The 16,297-nt window shown below is 41.4% G+C and overlaps 1 protein-coding gene across 1 annotated transcript in view; it reads right to left on the reverse strand.

Annotated features, from left to right (window-relative positions):
* The window catches only part of FNDC1 (fibronectin type III domain containing 1), an 87,885-nt gene that overhangs the window by 19,419 nt on the left and 52,169 nt on the right, over positions 1–16,297 (reverse strand). The window contains exons 10-14 of the mRNA XM_067293528.1: positions 15,292–15,403; positions 11,811–12,182; positions 6,676–6,744; positions 5,087–5,248; positions 1,433–1,666 (exon numbers count right to left, since the gene is read on the reverse strand). Coding sequence (XP_067149629.1) covers positions 1,433–1,666; positions 5,087–5,248; positions 6,676–6,744; positions 11,811–12,182; positions 15,292–15,403 — 949 coding nt within the window. The remainder of the gene's footprint in view (positions 1–1,432; positions 1,667–5,086; positions 5,249–6,675; positions 6,745–11,810; positions 12,183–15,291; positions 15,404–16,297) is intronic.

The raw sequence follows: 16,297 nt of genomic DNA on the forward strand, positions 1-16,297 counted from the left end.
GGATTCTAAATTTAAAATGGTGATAGCCTAAGTCTTAGGTGTTGCAGATTTTATGTGTTAAAAGGAGTGAAAGCATCTTTGGATTTGAAAGTGACTAGATGCCTAACATTCCTGGAAAAAAAAAACAGGCTAAAAGAATTACCTATCATTAGCCAACAAGCAGATATATCATACGTCAAGTGACTTCCCTCACTGTCACTCTTGAGTCCATAGATACTGCTCAACACCTCTATTATGCAAGTTACCAGAGGAGAGTTCAAAAAACCTGCTTCTGCCTTTCATTTTAAAATTGCTGCTACTATGCTGCCTTCTCATCACCTTCAGTTAAATTAAGCTACCTCAAACACTGTTTACATTGTGTTGCATTTGCATTACAGTATTTTCTCTCTGGATCCAGACCAGCACGCATGGTATCTTTCTTTCTGAAGTGTTCACTGAGATGGGTTTCTTTGGGTTTGGGTTTATCTGTGGCTCTCAAAAGACATAAAAACATTAAAGGAGATTGAACTTAACACGTTTGGTTAACTGCCCAAACCTCACTTGTCAGACTGATTTCAACAAAATTTCAGTAACACAATGTAAACACAGCTTGGGCCATGGATTCCGTTTGAGTTAATCAACTCTGATACACTTCGTTATATGAAAAAATGCTCAAATTTCCCTCTTCACTCACCTACAAGCTCCACACTATTTCTCTGTGTACAGGAACAGTTTAGTTCTGACCTGCATCACTGATACTGCTACTAGGGCATGCAGTTTCGGCAAACCACAAGAGACAATGTTTTACCACATTCCCACACAGCCCTTTCCTTCCCTCCCATCCTTCCTGGTTAGCATTCAGGAGGGAGAAAACATTGGCTTCAGGGATTTGGAAAAAAGCCTAGCCAGAAACACATCTGCAGGCAGATTACGCTCTTTCAGCCACGTGCACAGCTGAGAGGGCACTAATCAGCCCCGGCCACATAGTCACATTACCTCAGAGTGACCGGAACCCATATAGGAAAGCTGCTCAAAAGGCACATTTGGAAGGTTGTCTTTGGTGGTGTTGATAGCTCTACCTGAGGGGCAGAAGTGCTCAGTCAAGCTAAGTGTTATCATGTGTATCTGCAGGAAGTGGTGACTTCAGAATTGTTGGTACAAAAGCCATGCCAAAACGGAGCCCTTTGAAACATCTAGACCACCATGAGCTGATCCTTCTGTCCCTGGTCTAGTCCTGAGAGATGACAGAGAGACCTTTCTTGCTCCTCAGAAACTAGCTTACATCTCCTGAGAGAACTGTAATGGAGAGAGAACTTCTATGAGAGGTTAACTCAATTCAAGGCAAAGATCTTCATTCGACAAAACTTCCATTTCCCCCATCCCCCAAACCCACTCAGGAAAACAGCCCCACATCCCCAGGTGCTGGGGCCACCAGCTGCCATTTCTGTAATACCTGTTACCATGTCTCCTTGAGCAGGTTTGGCCCAGTCCACAATGACAAAGGAATGGCAGCCTTCTACTGCCACAATGGTGATGTTGTGAGGGGCCTTCAGGGGACGCAGCTCTTTCTCTTTAAGGAAATCATTAGGAATGATTTCATCGAGGCTTTCCACTTGGAAGTGCTCTAGAGCCTCTGTCAAGGAGCAGGGAACTGTTGGGTCTTTATTTAGATAGGTCACATAAGGAGCTGGAAGAGATAAGGAAGGGTGGCATTTAGTTAGCAGTTTGTAGATGTCAGCAGAGAAGTACACTGACGGACAATTTCCTGAAAAAAAGAGAATGAAGTTTTGTGATGCTTTTTAAAATTCCTCCTCCTCCAGCCTGTTGAAACTACTGCATGAATAAAAATCACTTATTTTATTCTTAACAATAAAAATCAGACTTTCATTTCCTGAAACTCCAGTGTGTACATTTACAATTTCAGTGAAGATTTTGCTTTTCATTTTCTGATGATGTTTAGAAACTTTTTGGAGTGTTCCTACAATTTCACATACCTATAGCACCAGGAAAACCATCAAATGACAAACAGTCAATATGACTCCCTCTACTCCGAGCAATAGATAGGGACCGCCACAGCTTGGGAAGACACCATTTGAATAGTTGTGCGCTGTTGCTCTAAAGCAGCAGATTCCAGCTGAGATTTGGCAGGCAAAACCCTACACAGGGTGTATGTACAATGAAGAAAGCCTGAGGCATAATGGTTGGAGCCATATGGCCACAGAGCCAGTACACTGGTGTCACTAGTGGTCTCAGGAGCACATTGCTACCATGTGATGCTGAAACAGTGCCGTGGGTGCTCTTTACAGCCTTAGTCTCTGGGCACACTGGTTGGGTGGCAAGTCCTTCAGAGAATTACAGAATAGTTGGGGTTGGAAGGGACCTTTGGAGATCATCTAGTCCAATCCCTTGCCCAGAGCAGGGTCAGTTAGAGCAGGTTGCTCAGGGCCGTATCCAGTCCAGTTTTGAATATCACCAAGGATGGAGACTCCACAGCCTCTCTGGGCAACCTGTTCCAGTGTTCAACCACCTTCACAGTAAAGATGATTTTTCTTATGTTTAAATGGAATTGCCTGCATTTCAATTTGTGCTCATTGCTTCTTTTCCTGTCACTGGGTACCACTGAGAAAAGCCTGGCTCCAATCTCTTTACTCCCCCCATTAGGTATTTATAAACATTGTCAACATTGCCCTGAGCCTTCTCTTCTCCAGGCTGAACAGTCCCAGATCTCTCAGTCTCTCCTCATATGACAGATGCTCCAAGCCCTTAATCATCTGTGCGGCCCCCAGCGGCTCCCCACGCCCCAGTCTAGCCCAGCCATTCTGATTTGGGTAACTGGGCAGTTGGCTGCCCAACCTGGATGCATTTTTTTGCACTTCACGGTGGCAGTTCCTGAACTGGTCCTCACAAAATCTCAAGGTCTTCACTGTCGTATGCCAGTATACATGACCTAAAGAGGCAGTATGAAAGTACAAATAGCTGCAGAGAAATTGATTGGTGCTGTGTGTGCCTTCTTTACCCTTCCTTCTCCTGTGCCCCTCTGACCAGACCTTTGCACCTTGCCAAAAGAATTTAGAAAGCAAAACAAAGATTTGGTGTTCTCCAAGTAAACAAGCAGTGTTCAAATCTTAGCTTTAGACTGTGGTGGCAAACAAGAGGCCTCAGAGATATGTTCAAGAGAGGATGGAAACCATTTACTGATTGCTGCAAGCAGAAACCACTGAAGTATGGCTCACACTCAGTTTGGCTGATGAGTGGGGAGAAGTGGGATGCCAATATTCAGATCTACTCCACAGTCACAACTGTCCCAATTATGCAAAGACAGAACGATCAGCTTTACGAGAGGCAGAAGAGAGTCGTCTGATTGCAGGACCTTCCGCACACTACTTCCCACTTCTCTGGGTGGCTGGGCAAACACATCACCTTTCTCAGCCTTTCACATGTGAAAACAGATCCCTGCCAGTGCCTTAGATCAAGGTCTAAAACCTCAGCCAGGTCTTAGTGGCTTGTCCTTAAAAAAAGCATCCTAAAGCTTGGGTGAAACAACAGAGGGAACAAGAATAGTAATTCCAAGATGAAGCCTGACTAGTTAACGAACTGATGTGGTTCCCTGGATATTAAGGGACTGGGAGTCATGATGTGGGAAGTCTCTCCCTCCAGGCCTGTTCTCCCAACATGTAACTTCTATTTTTAGAAGCTTTATACTGACCAGAATTGCACTTTGGTTCACAAAAAGACTAAACATTTTATTGCCTTAAATGTCACTGTAATATTCAAAGTAAGGACTATAAAACTTGCCTTTGGAAATGTTTCTTCAGAAACAATAATACAATTCGCTGAGATGATAATATTTTTCCCTAGTGCCTTGAAATGTTCATAAGCCAACATTTCTTGGTTTATCATATTGGATTTCATGCCCTAAAGGGAGTTTTTCCAGATCTGGCAATGAAGTTAATTTTAGCCCTTCTGTCTAAATGAAACAAGAAGCACCGTCAGTGAGAGAGTTGAACAGAAACATCATGAAACTGTCTGGATAGGGGGAAACTGAAGATGCACTGGAAAAAGAATCAGCATATATAAAAACAAATCTTTTACTCCAGCAGCAGACCACCATCCTGAGCCACGCAAAGCTTGTGGATGTTAGAAACGAAGGCAAGACACAAAGTTGTCAGGAGTCAAAGTTGACCCTCAAGCCATTGAACTCATGCCCAAAACCCTGGTTGGGCCAGCAGCTGACCTGACTCTCAGTTCAAGTGCCAGAGGTTTGCAATGGGCTCCCAGGGGGCTACCAATCCAGGGTGAAGACTGGAATGCAGCCTCCTACCACCTCAAATCCCTCCAGTCTGGCCCTGAGTTGCTCCTCTGATATAGTAGCACAGCAGCTCTGAAGTGAGTGGAGCAATGCCAACTTACACACTTGAACGGGTCACATGTATAGAAGCCAGCCTTTTGGATCTTGTTGATGTACTAGGGGCTCCTTCTAAAATTACAAAGCAAAGCTACAAATAGCAAAGTGAAATTTATATCTATCAGTTTTACTTTTTGGAAAGTTCATATCCAAAATTTCACTCATTCTTTGACTTTCCCATATGTCCTGCATGAAGCACACCAAGTTCTCCTTTGATCTATATGCTCATGCAAGGTGGGTGAAATCATTGCAGTTGCCTGAGGCAGTAGAAAAGAATTAGGTTCTTCAGAGGAAGACTCACACCTATATGAAGACTTGCAATGACTGAACTGCCGGTGTGAATTTAAACTGATGCAGTTCAGCTGAACTGAGCACCAGAGTAGATACTCTTGATTCCTTGCTGACTTAAGCTAAACCAAACACAATGCTGAACACAAAGCAGAACACTTTTACACTGGAAGAGTACAAGGGGGTTGCATTGCTTCAAAAAACTGGTGTGAGTCCACATGTAGACATGCAAGCATCAAAGCTATGAACAAAATCCCGCTGTTTGGGTTTCCCAGGAGGCAGTCCTTATAAGGACCACAGGCTATTTGGTTGGACATATTTGTGCAGCAGCCTCAGCTTAAAGAATGACCTTGCTAGAACATGAATTATTTGCAGCACAAGTAATAAGCTACATAAAACAAAGTATATCCTTACCAGTGAACCGTTTCTTCCCAGCAATATCATATTCTGACACAGGGCTGTTACCAACAACACTAGTCTCTGGATAGACAATTTCCGATTCTGTTGTTGTAGAAGTAGTGGTGGTAGTGACAGTGGTGATGGTTGGTGGCAAAGTGCTCTCAAAAAACTCATAATCTTCAGAGGAAACATAAAATGAAAATGTTAGCTTGCTTCACGTTATTTTGTCTTACCTATGAGAATGGAAGCGTTTGCACCACAAGCTACAGTCCCACAAAAATGACAAGTACTCTCCAATAGCTGTGGCACACTTCTTACGGGTCTCTAGGTCAGTATCCACCACGCCTCAGTCTTGCAAGGGTTTCTAAAAAACTGATGGAAAGCGAGAACAGTATTTGCCTTGCAATACTAATGTCATTGCTGATTTAGACCTCACTCACACAGGTAAAGAGAGCCACGATAAACAAATGCATTTGTATGGCAATATTCTGAACTTGCTCCTACTACCACCTCTGGTAGCAACCCTCAAAGGATGACAGTACAGTAATTCAATCCCTGGCCACAGCCCTCAGATGCTGAAGGAGGAAAATTAAGGGAGTGAAAAAAATCACTTTTTAAACAACCTTTGTGCTGTTCTTCTGTAATCCTATAGCAGGTTCATACTGCTCTTGAACCTTACTACAAACTAGAGGTATCCAGTCTTGTACTTGCCATTAGTGGTCCCATTAGGTCCATTAAGGGAAGGTAAACTGGCACATGTGAACCTCCAGGCCATTTTCCCTGAGTTTATGCCAAGTGAGCAGTGAGAAAGAAAAACCTACTGCAGTGCTAGGCCCTCTGCTACACAGCTGGAAAATCTTCAGTGGTTGGTCTAGAAGCTCTAATACAGACCACACGAGCAAACAGATGAAGATACATTGACACAGTGAAATACCTAGTTCCATGAATCCACCAGTTTCTCATGGTAAGCAACCCTATATGGGAACTTGTATTCACTCCCATTATATCTAATGTTCTTCTTTGAAAAACTACTGTGATAAAAGACTGACAAACACAGAATGAAGGGCAAAGAAGCATTTGGCATCACTGTCCTGTCCTCATATAGGCTGTGGGGCTCTAGTCATTGCCTGGAGTGTTTTCTGCTTAAACATCTGTTTTCTGTAGGTGACAACTATCCCTACAGGGAGATCTCACAAAAGCCCTGTGCACTAAGGATATTCCATTTACATGGGGATGTAACTAACATGAGGTGTAGGAATTGTGTTGATTTTAGTCCATCTTCTCCCTTCTACTCCCACATTCTAAATTTTGGGCTAAGTATCAAGCCAGTAGAATAAAAAAATCACAGAAGTCATTTCAAGATATCTTTCTCTCAATGGCTTCACTCTCCTTTTAGATTGCCAGAGTAATGTAAAGGGACCTTCATGTCAAGAAACAGTTGTCTTGGGAATCCCTGTTCTTCACGTAACACATGACTCTAGAAAGCTATTCCAGCTCACCACTGCCTCTTAAACTCCTATTCATCAACTGGCCTTCTATAAGCCAGTTTCAAATTAAAAAAAAAAAAATCCCATTTGCAAGAGACTTTTACAGTCAAACAGTACCATCGTCATATATCACATATGCCTCTGGAGTTGCTGTCACATCTGAATCCAGTCCTGAGAATGTATCTACTGAAGAAGAAAGAAAAAAATATTATAAGAATTCAATGGTATTATCCCCACCTTCCTAACAAATTACTTCTTGAATCAAGTTTAAAATAAAATCTTTAGCCAGTTAATCTGTAAAGAAATAAGACAACTGCCGAGTTTCCAGATAACATAGTGACATTCCACTCTGCATATTCGGAACAGATGAGTAGCTAACTGCAACTAGCCAGGAGTTTTGCTGGGGGGAAATGGGGTCAGACCTGCTACTCAAAATCTAGTGTAATGCACCTTCTGGGAACTCTGCCCTGGGCCACAGGATTCTTGGAGCAAAGGCAGCACTGTCAGCATCCACGTAACACTCAGGTCAGGATTTCATAATGTTTTATAGTCTTGGGAGCAGCTTACATGAGGAATTTTTATGCATAATACAGACCAAGCAATTGAAATAAGCTGAAAACCTCTACTCAAATATTTTCTACAGGGGAATAAAAAACAAACAACCCACAGAGTCATGTGAGTTACTGACTATGTCTATGCCTGCAAGTAGTGCAGCCCAAAAGGAACAAATCTGTAAAATAAAGCAGAGGTTTTACTTTTTACTAGCTCTAATCTGATCCCACGGACTGAATGCCCATTACAGGTTGGCACACATACACATGATCCTTAAGTACATCTTCTGCTTTAGTTTCAGCCAGAATGAATTCAGTTTGTGCGCACTGAGAACGCTCCACAATGCAAATGAATGCATTGCAAGCTGGCAAGCAGACATGATTGTGAGGTACACATCAAAAGCACACTCCTGATCCACACCAAAAACTAATGCAAATGCACCCGCAGACTTCCCAGATGCCTATTCCTGTGTATCATCTCATTATCTCTGCAGGTCATTAATCCAGCACCTCATATGCCTGCTTTCATGTGGTAAATTCAGGAGGTTTCCCTGCACACTCTGAGAAAGGCATTTCTCTTTATGTTATTCAGGGAAGCCAGAGAGTACACAAAGCTCAGACTAGCCTCAAAAAGCAATGCAAAGAATACAAAAGTGTTTTGTTGGAACCCACTGTAGGTGGAATCAGAAATCTTCACTTAAATGTCAGGGTTGGGGAGAGGCCAGTGTGCAAATAAAGATAAGAGAAAGGTAAGATCAACCTTAGGATATTTTACAAAAACTGACGATCTTCCTGTAGCTCTTTATATGAAAGAAAAAAATATTACTTGTATTAAGGCTGTACTATAAACATTACAAAATTTCAATTGCCAATTTCAAATAAATCACAAACATAATCTGAACCATACCTTTGCATTTTGTATTTTATATATTTATTTAGAACTAACAATTAATGTACAAAGATTGATTTTTTTCTACTACAATAAGTTTCTTTTAAAAACAGCTTGAACAACACAGCAGTGACTTAAATGCCAAAATAAGCTTTGAAAGCAGAGAAAATGAGTTAATTCAGTCAGACTTTCATACAGCAAAATCTGATATTTTCCCATGGCAGACTTCTGCAGGCACTCTTCAGGAGATCATTCTAGGTAGGAAATCCACTTGACTTCTGTGAGGCTAGTGAATGACCCAGTAGACCCTTTTTTAAATCCAGCAGATCTTCTCACCACAGTTGGTCAGCATGAACCAATGTCTGCAACATACGCACTTCTGTTTGATTAGGTCCAAGTACTTACAGAGGCTCAGATGTGCAAGAAATATGGAGGCCTTCATGGGCAGATTTCAACTCACTCACACCTATTAGCTTATAAACCTTTTGTCTACATACAGTCCAGCATAAATAATTTCTATTGTCTATTATTGTGCTTGGTCATAATCTTCTATTTCTCTTTCTCTGTTCCTTTACATTAGCTGTGGCATGACGACGATGGAGTACTTCCAAAAAAAAAGCTCTGTCATTATAATTTTCTCCATTTACATCTGTTGTGGTTCTTCAGCTTGCTTCAAGTATTCTTGCAATAGTTCTTCAGTTAGCACTGCCTGTACTGAATGTAGCTAAGTCTTGGCAAGATTGTTTGCCATGGTCTCTTGACACCAGAAAGAGCAGCAGACTACCCGCTTATCACTTTATTTTATCACATGTGAGTAAAAGGTGTTTAGGGAAGCTAAGTTTAAGTGTTTCATATTCAATGAAATGAAACCATTTTTCCTTGTGAATTCATTAAAAAGTTTAGTTGGTTTCACTGACAAATCACACTTGTGTTGCTGAATTCCTTCCTGAAAGTTAAAGACTGCTGAATCTAGTGAAATGCGGACAATAAATTCTGCTGGGATGAGCAAGTATTCTGCCAGATAGTTAATGAATATGCCAAAGCTTAAGTAGAACATGTGGCGGTGTATTTGGCACTTGCAGCCTCCAGCTGTTTGGGAGTCAAGCATTTAGTGACAAAATATCAAGCTTTGGCAGAAGTAGTATTTCCCTAAATGAACTGAAGTATTTTCTAGATTCAGATTGAGAGGAAAGACGTATAAAAATATTTTTTGGAAATGGTCAAGAGAGAATTGTTTGAAATATTTTGGTAGTTCAAGTAGCAGTTGTTTATCCCTCTTGAAATGGATATGTTAAACAACACAGCAATTGTTAAATAAATACCATAAAGGTGCTTTCTTTTCAAGCATGTTCCTCTGTGGAACAGGCAGGCTATTTGCTGCATTTCTCAAATGTTGGTGCAGATGACCACAATGCAAGTAAGGAGAAGAGGCAAGAAAAACCCAATATTTACGTTTCAGAGAAATTTTAACAACTGCCAGGTAGGGATTAATATTGTTCAAGCTATATAGCACATCAGTAGTAGAGATGCGGAGATCCAACACCATCTTGTCCTTTCAGTCTTCCACTTTGATGGATTGCAGAGATGCTGCTGAAGTGCTGGACAGTTTAAGAGGCAAAACCGTTCTTACCAAACAGGCAGCCTGTGTAAAAACTAATTTTCATTCATGCCTCCTTTAAAGTTCAAAGCTTCAGCAAGACCAGCTGGCAGAAAGGAAAGAAAACAAGCAGAATGTTTTTAAATGTTCATTAAACCACAACAAAAATCCCCAACCCACACCTCTGCTAAAAATGGTACTAGGCTAGGTAAAGGCTTTTTATTGTTTAGCTTCTAGAGCCTATGCTCAGATTCAGCCCAGACACATTTCGTGAACTGTACCAGAGAAGCAAACATCTATTCTTGTTGGATAGGGAGCTACTCAGCAGTCAAAGGGGAAATATAGTAGGCAAAGGACCCTACAGGTTTGCATCCCACTTACAAAAAAAACCCCAAAAAACTAACATGCACCTTCTGAGAAAAGCCAGCTTTTCTGCAGACATTTATTGTTAAAATGGACAGGCCTTTCCTCACCTGGGTAACAGCGTAGGATTTTCTGATGCATTAGATTGAAGCAATGGGTTCAGGGTAGGACAGGGAGCAGTGTATACTAGCAACATAGACTAAGATCTCAAACAAGTTGTCTGAGAAGTGCAAGTCATCTTTGAGGGAGGAATATGTGAGGAAAGGCAGTGAAGAGAATAGGAAGATAATAAGAAGGAAAAAGAAATGCTGACCAGACAGAAAGCCCATTCCTTTAGAAGTAAGCCAAGCTAAACTAAGGCCATGCTAAAAAGATCAATTGGCACACAAAAGATCTAAAAAGAGTTAGAAGTAGATACAATGGGAATTCCTAAGCCCAATCAGTGTCAAGATTGAATCTGGCTGCATTACTTAAAAACAGTACGGTCACTAAAAAGTTAAGCTGGCCATATTCAGTGAAATACTGCATAAAACATCTCTACTGTAAAATGCTACCAAAATGCTCTATGTATGGTACATACATTTTAGGACCATTTAATAAGAGGGAAAACCAAAAAAAAATCAAAGAAATATTTAATGACCATGTCATTTAGATGTAAATATTTATGTGTGTACATATACACATGCATACATACCTATGCGTATATATGTATGTGTGTATATAAACATATACACTTTTATACATACAAACTGTCAAAAACATGACATGAAGCTAACTGTTAGATAAATATTCATACTATAAATCATTGTAATTCCATCAGTACAAGGCAATAACATCTCTGACACACTTCTTACCCAGTGTATCTGGTAAGGCAATTTTCAGTCTTCTGCTTCTGAGATCCTTTTCACAGGCACCATCCTTAGGCTCACCATCAGTTGCTGGAGCCACATATTTCCATATCTTCTGCATTCTTTAAATTGATAGTTCAGCTTCCCAGGCCAAGATTATACGACCTGCTTGTAAATCTACTTTGGCTTCAGAGATACAGACGGATGTGGGAAAGGTTAGGGGGGTTTAATTACCCATTAAAACCAGCCACTGCAGTCAGCAGATGTCTGACTGCACAACCTCCTTGTTTAGGTTATGGCCATACTGTACTTGTTCCTGCTTGTATTCCCCATTTCCAGACTCAGTTGGGAACTGCCTATAAATGGAAAGGATAGAAACTACAGCGGCACTCCCTGATGCAGTTTTGCAAAATAAGCAGCTAACTGGTTTGCAATGCAACATTCAGGTGATGAAAGGGTAAAACCTGGTAGAAACAGGCTCAATGCCCACTGACTCCAGTGGATTTTACTTGTTTATTTTGGATTTCAGTTCAACACCATGTCCTAAGCTTGTGCAACTGCAACATGGAAAAAATGACATTCACCGACATGGTCTTATATTTTCAGATGAGAAAGGAGTTAATGTACAGCTCTCTGCCCTGTATGTGCAGCCAGGGTTGTCCTTCCCCAGCTTCATCAGTGCTGTGCTACATTCCTGCTTGACAATCTCTATGTCCAAGAGCTGGCAAGAAAAGAAGAATTTCATTTTCAAAACCTTGTCCCATCGTACGCGGGATATCAACATATTTCCATGAAAAACTTGAGCTTGAGGGCAAGCTGACATTTTTCAATGTAAAACCATTTCTCCCCCAACCCTTATACAGCTGCTCTAATATCAGCTTCTAGGTTATCACATGGACCAAAATCTCTTTTCAAAGGTAGATTCTTCTCTTTGTTACATTTTTGAAATCATACTGTACAAACAGTACAAACAAAAAAATTCAAACAGCACAAAAGGAAGTTACCTTCTGCATTGCACTCTGGTAGGCCATCGAACCCTAACACCAAGCTGCCCTCATCATCATACTGTGCGTAGGTGCCTGGAGGACAGGTTGGGGGTGGTTTCTCAGTGGGCGGTTCAGTTGTGGTTGGTTCAGGAGTGGTGGTGGTAGTTGTAGTAGTTGTAGTTGTTGTTGTAGTTGTGGTAGTTGTTGGGGGTATTGTTGTAGTAGTAGTTGAGGGAGTGGTTGTTTTCTTAATCATTTCAAGACCAATCAGAGGTTTCCCTCCAAGGCTTATTATTGGTTTATCTTGTGCACTTGCTACAGGTTTACTAAATCTGCCATGACCAAACAAAGGTAATCCATCGGGACTCACCATTGGGGCACCCTTTTCATCTAGAAGAGAAGCATAAAATCAAGAAAAATCTTATTATTAATCCATTTCCGGCTTACAGCATGGTATTTAACAACAGTAGATTCCACAGGGGCACTGAGAGTGTGGTCACAGCCTCCTGTAACTAAGCTGACAGAGAAGGAGGTTATTACCTAGGAAAGACCCATGTCTAGGGAAGCTGAAAAAAGATTCAGAAGAAACTCAGGTAAACCACAAGGATGTTCACTTTTATCAACAGTTTAGTAAACATTTCTTGGGAAGACCATGGGGAGATTTTGCTTCAGAGTCACAATGTGCAGCCTGCATTTAATCTAAGCTGATCTCTTAATTGTTGATGAAAGGTATGATGAATCCATATTCTGCTCTCTAATGTTAAACATGTGCAAGTAAAAACTGGGAGGAGCTGGTAAGATGCTGTCACTGCAAAGAAAAGTATGAGCCAAGTTCTGGATAATGCAAATATTTATGGTAACCAATTTAACTGCAGGCACTGAATTTGCATTCAAGAGATCTATTTAGATGGACTGATACGTAACCAGCAGTGCTTTTACAGATCACATGTAGGTTTTTTTTATTATTTGTGGTCAATTTCAGGAATAAAATCGCATATTTATGGTTGATACAGTGCAGTTCATAGGTAATAATTATCTCTACATATAGAAAGATATACACAAGTGTCAACCCTTATTTTGGCTCCACCCTGCAGTCTATTCTCACACTGATACAACTGAAACGGACTTTGGTGATTCCTGCTGACTAGGCTCTGTGTGCAAGAGTCAGGTCCCGCAACACGTTGAATGCCCTCTGGTAAGCTGAGGTACAGCAACCCAAACAGCTTGCATGGCACTTGAGCATGCTTGGAGCATTCAATAGCTCAGAGGACTGGACCCCAAGCAAGAAATATCCCTTTCATAAACATAAGACAAACATTGCAGGATGCCTTCTCCAGACTCTGGGTGCCTCAAGACACAAGGGTCTCAGTAGCTTTGCATCAGCAAGAGGTAAATATTTTGCTACTCATTCTCCTGCTCTCGCTAGGAGTCCCACTCTCCATTTTGATCACCATTTCTAGCTATACCTCCTGATTACACACCCTATGACCAGCAAAGAAATATGTGAATAAAAAGTGAAAGGAGTTGCTAGTGCAAAGATTTTCATCTGGCATTACTATAATCCAAAAGCAAATCCATAGCCAACATATGCTCCTCGAGCTCAGGTCTTCTCCTTCCCCTGCCACTTGCTTTTCTAAAAACAAGCCACCTGCTGAGCCTTATCCAAGAGTCAAGATCAGCAGTGCGAACAATCTGAACAGCAGAGGAAGGCAAATCCTTCAGAACGCAGACTACTCATCATGATTCTGAGTAGCTTGCTTCGTTTATATTCAGCTACATTGTTGAGATCCACTCAAAAGTGCAACCAAATTAACTGGGAATTATCATCACTACTGTTTGCTTTTATGAAAACGTCAAAAATGTTTTTTTCTGCATGGATGCATAAGCACCCAGCACAAGGCCTATGTCCTAGTTAAGAATTGTGAATATCACCTGAGTATTCCTATTCAAAAAAGGATATACACAGAGAAACAGTGGCCTGGATTGTACATCCTTCCCATGTTGGCTGAAAAGAGCTAGTGCCTCAAGGATAATCACTCTTTGCAACCATCAGAGAGAGAATAATGAAGAGCTAAAGACATAGTCAGAGCAAGCCCTAGGACGACATTTGTTTTGCTCCCTCCCCCTAAGATCAAACCTACTGTGATACTGTACAAGTACAAATAAAGGCTATATTTACTGAGAACAAGTCCTTTTTTCTATTGAAAAAATTAACAAAATTGATCATTGAAAGGGCAGTGACATTTTTCAGGAATTCTTAGTTCTGAGTAAGAATGGAATGATTTAAAAAAATGATGATCAAGGAATGATGAGTTGAAGTCCTAGGAGCCATTTAAAACAATGATATCCACCTGAACAAGTTTGTTTTCAACAAATACCACTAGAGTCAAGAAAGCAATTAACTGTGAGGACTGAGTTGTGGAACTCTGCCACCAGAAGTTGAAGTTGAGAACAAGAATTTAACAAGAGGCACTAAATTTTATATGGTTACTAAGAATACTGTAATTTGGAAATAACTGATCACCAGAGCACCACTGAAAGGGACACCGGTCAGAAAAAAATTGAAATAATGGAGACCAAGATGAGATTTAAGGGAAAAACAGGATACCCTACAGCTACCTAACATAGAGATCCTACATATTTCTAGAGTCTCTCATGCTAGGAGACAGCCCATCAGTCAGCTGGGGTGTCAGGGCAGGCCTGGCATTGCACAAGCTCCTAGGCTCTACTTTTCGATTTGCTGAGAAGAGGGAGCATATTTAAGAATTCACACATTGTCACTGGCAGAGGGCTGGGCTCATTCTTCCTCCAGTAAACCTACGGCAACAAAAGGCTCTTAGGAAACTGCCTTAGGAAACTGCCAGGCAAAGGGAGGTGGTAGCATGCAGCAGATACAGCAAACAATCATTGAAATATTTCCACTTCCTGGAACAGGTCAGTTCAAAGGGCCAGCTCCAAGCGATTACTTTCAGGCTTGCCCTTTGCTCCTGCAGGAGCACAAGTCCAGCTTGCGCTGGGTGGCTGCAGGGCAGCTCCTGCCATGACTGCCAGTACAGCCCATTCTATCTGGTAGACTAGCTGCACCTTGACATCCAAAAGTCCTGGAGAAACGTGGAGACACTGGGGCTGAACCATGGCAACGAAAGTGCTGTGCGGTTAAACCAGTGCAGTTAAACCAGGAGGTGGCACATAACTTTTCAAATGCTAGCCACCTGTGCAGCACAAGTACAGTCTGTCCTTGCACCTCTAATGGTCCCTGGCATGTGCTACTTGGCATGCACCCCATATTTCTGTCTAGCATCTCCCAGAGAGAAATATGGGAAACATGCAGGGTGGTCCCATGCCATGTGGCATAAGGATGGCTAGCCGTCTGTGTAATCCCCCCTTTTATGGACTGTGACTGTGCTCTCCCCACCTATTCCCACTGTTCATCACAATCTGTTACCATGCACACAAAAACTGTTGATTTTTCTTCGTTACGAAGGAAGCCACTACTTACCAACAATTGTACGTCCATCCCCTCCTAATTTCACTCGTAGAGGGTTGCCTTGGGAATCTTGGAGGTATTTTCCTTCAACATTTAACACTAGCCCTCGGTCAAGATCTACAATCTAAAAGCAGTAGATGGATTCAAATTTAGCTAACCTGAGAAAATGTGAAATGAAATTTCACAGCAACAGAAATCCTGGGAAAATACAGACTTTAAGTGTGATGTTCAGGAATAGCTACGACACCTGCAGAGCGACTTTGAAATGTGAGTCACTAGTTGGTTTAGGACTCTCTGAAAAATCACTGCTTAAGAAGGGAAATCGCCAGGAACTAGGCTCCAGAGTTTCACAAGAACCATATTCATATCACCCACTATAGGACTCATGAGCAAAGGAACAACTCTATTTTCTTGGGCTACACAACTCCGAAGTTGGATTCCTGTAATACTGGTTTGAATATGACCCTGAGTCCTTTAGAAAATGGGATTTAAGAGTGAGTCTACCAACCAGAAAAAATAAAAATTAAACTAGTCCATTTAGATTAAAACAGCAGTGAAAATAAAGTAACTAAGATTTTAATTGGGGTAGGAGACTGATGAAAAGCCTCTGTCTCATACAGCAAATCTGTCTGAGAGCTTGGATTGAATTCAAGGGGGTAACTGTAATTAAAATCCAGTCCCCATTGCTACTTCAACCCAAAATAGCTGAAGTGGATGCTGTTTCAACCTGAGTTAATATACAGTATGTCACAGAATAGAAAAATACAAAATGTGTTAAATGTTGAGAGGACACTGGGAAGAGGACATAGGAGCAGTTTCAAGTGGGCAAGAAGGACTTATATTTGGCTTTAGGAAATACTCTGTAGCATGAGGACAGTAAACCACAAGAGCAGATCGCCTGCTGTTGCAGAGGTCTGGCAGCCCCCACCTCTGGAGGTCTCCGAGCTGCAGCTGACAACACAGATGAAGATATAGATTGTCTTGCCTTACAGGATGTTTGTCTTGCTTGGAGCAATGC

Source organism: Apteryx mantelli, chromosome 3, assembly GCF_036417845.1.
Source record: "Apteryx mantelli isolate bAptMan1 chromosome 3, bAptMan1.hap1, whole genome shotgun sequence".
NCBI classification, from domain to species: Eukaryota; Metazoa; Chordata; class Aves; order Apterygiformes; family Apterygidae; genus Apteryx; species Apteryx mantelli.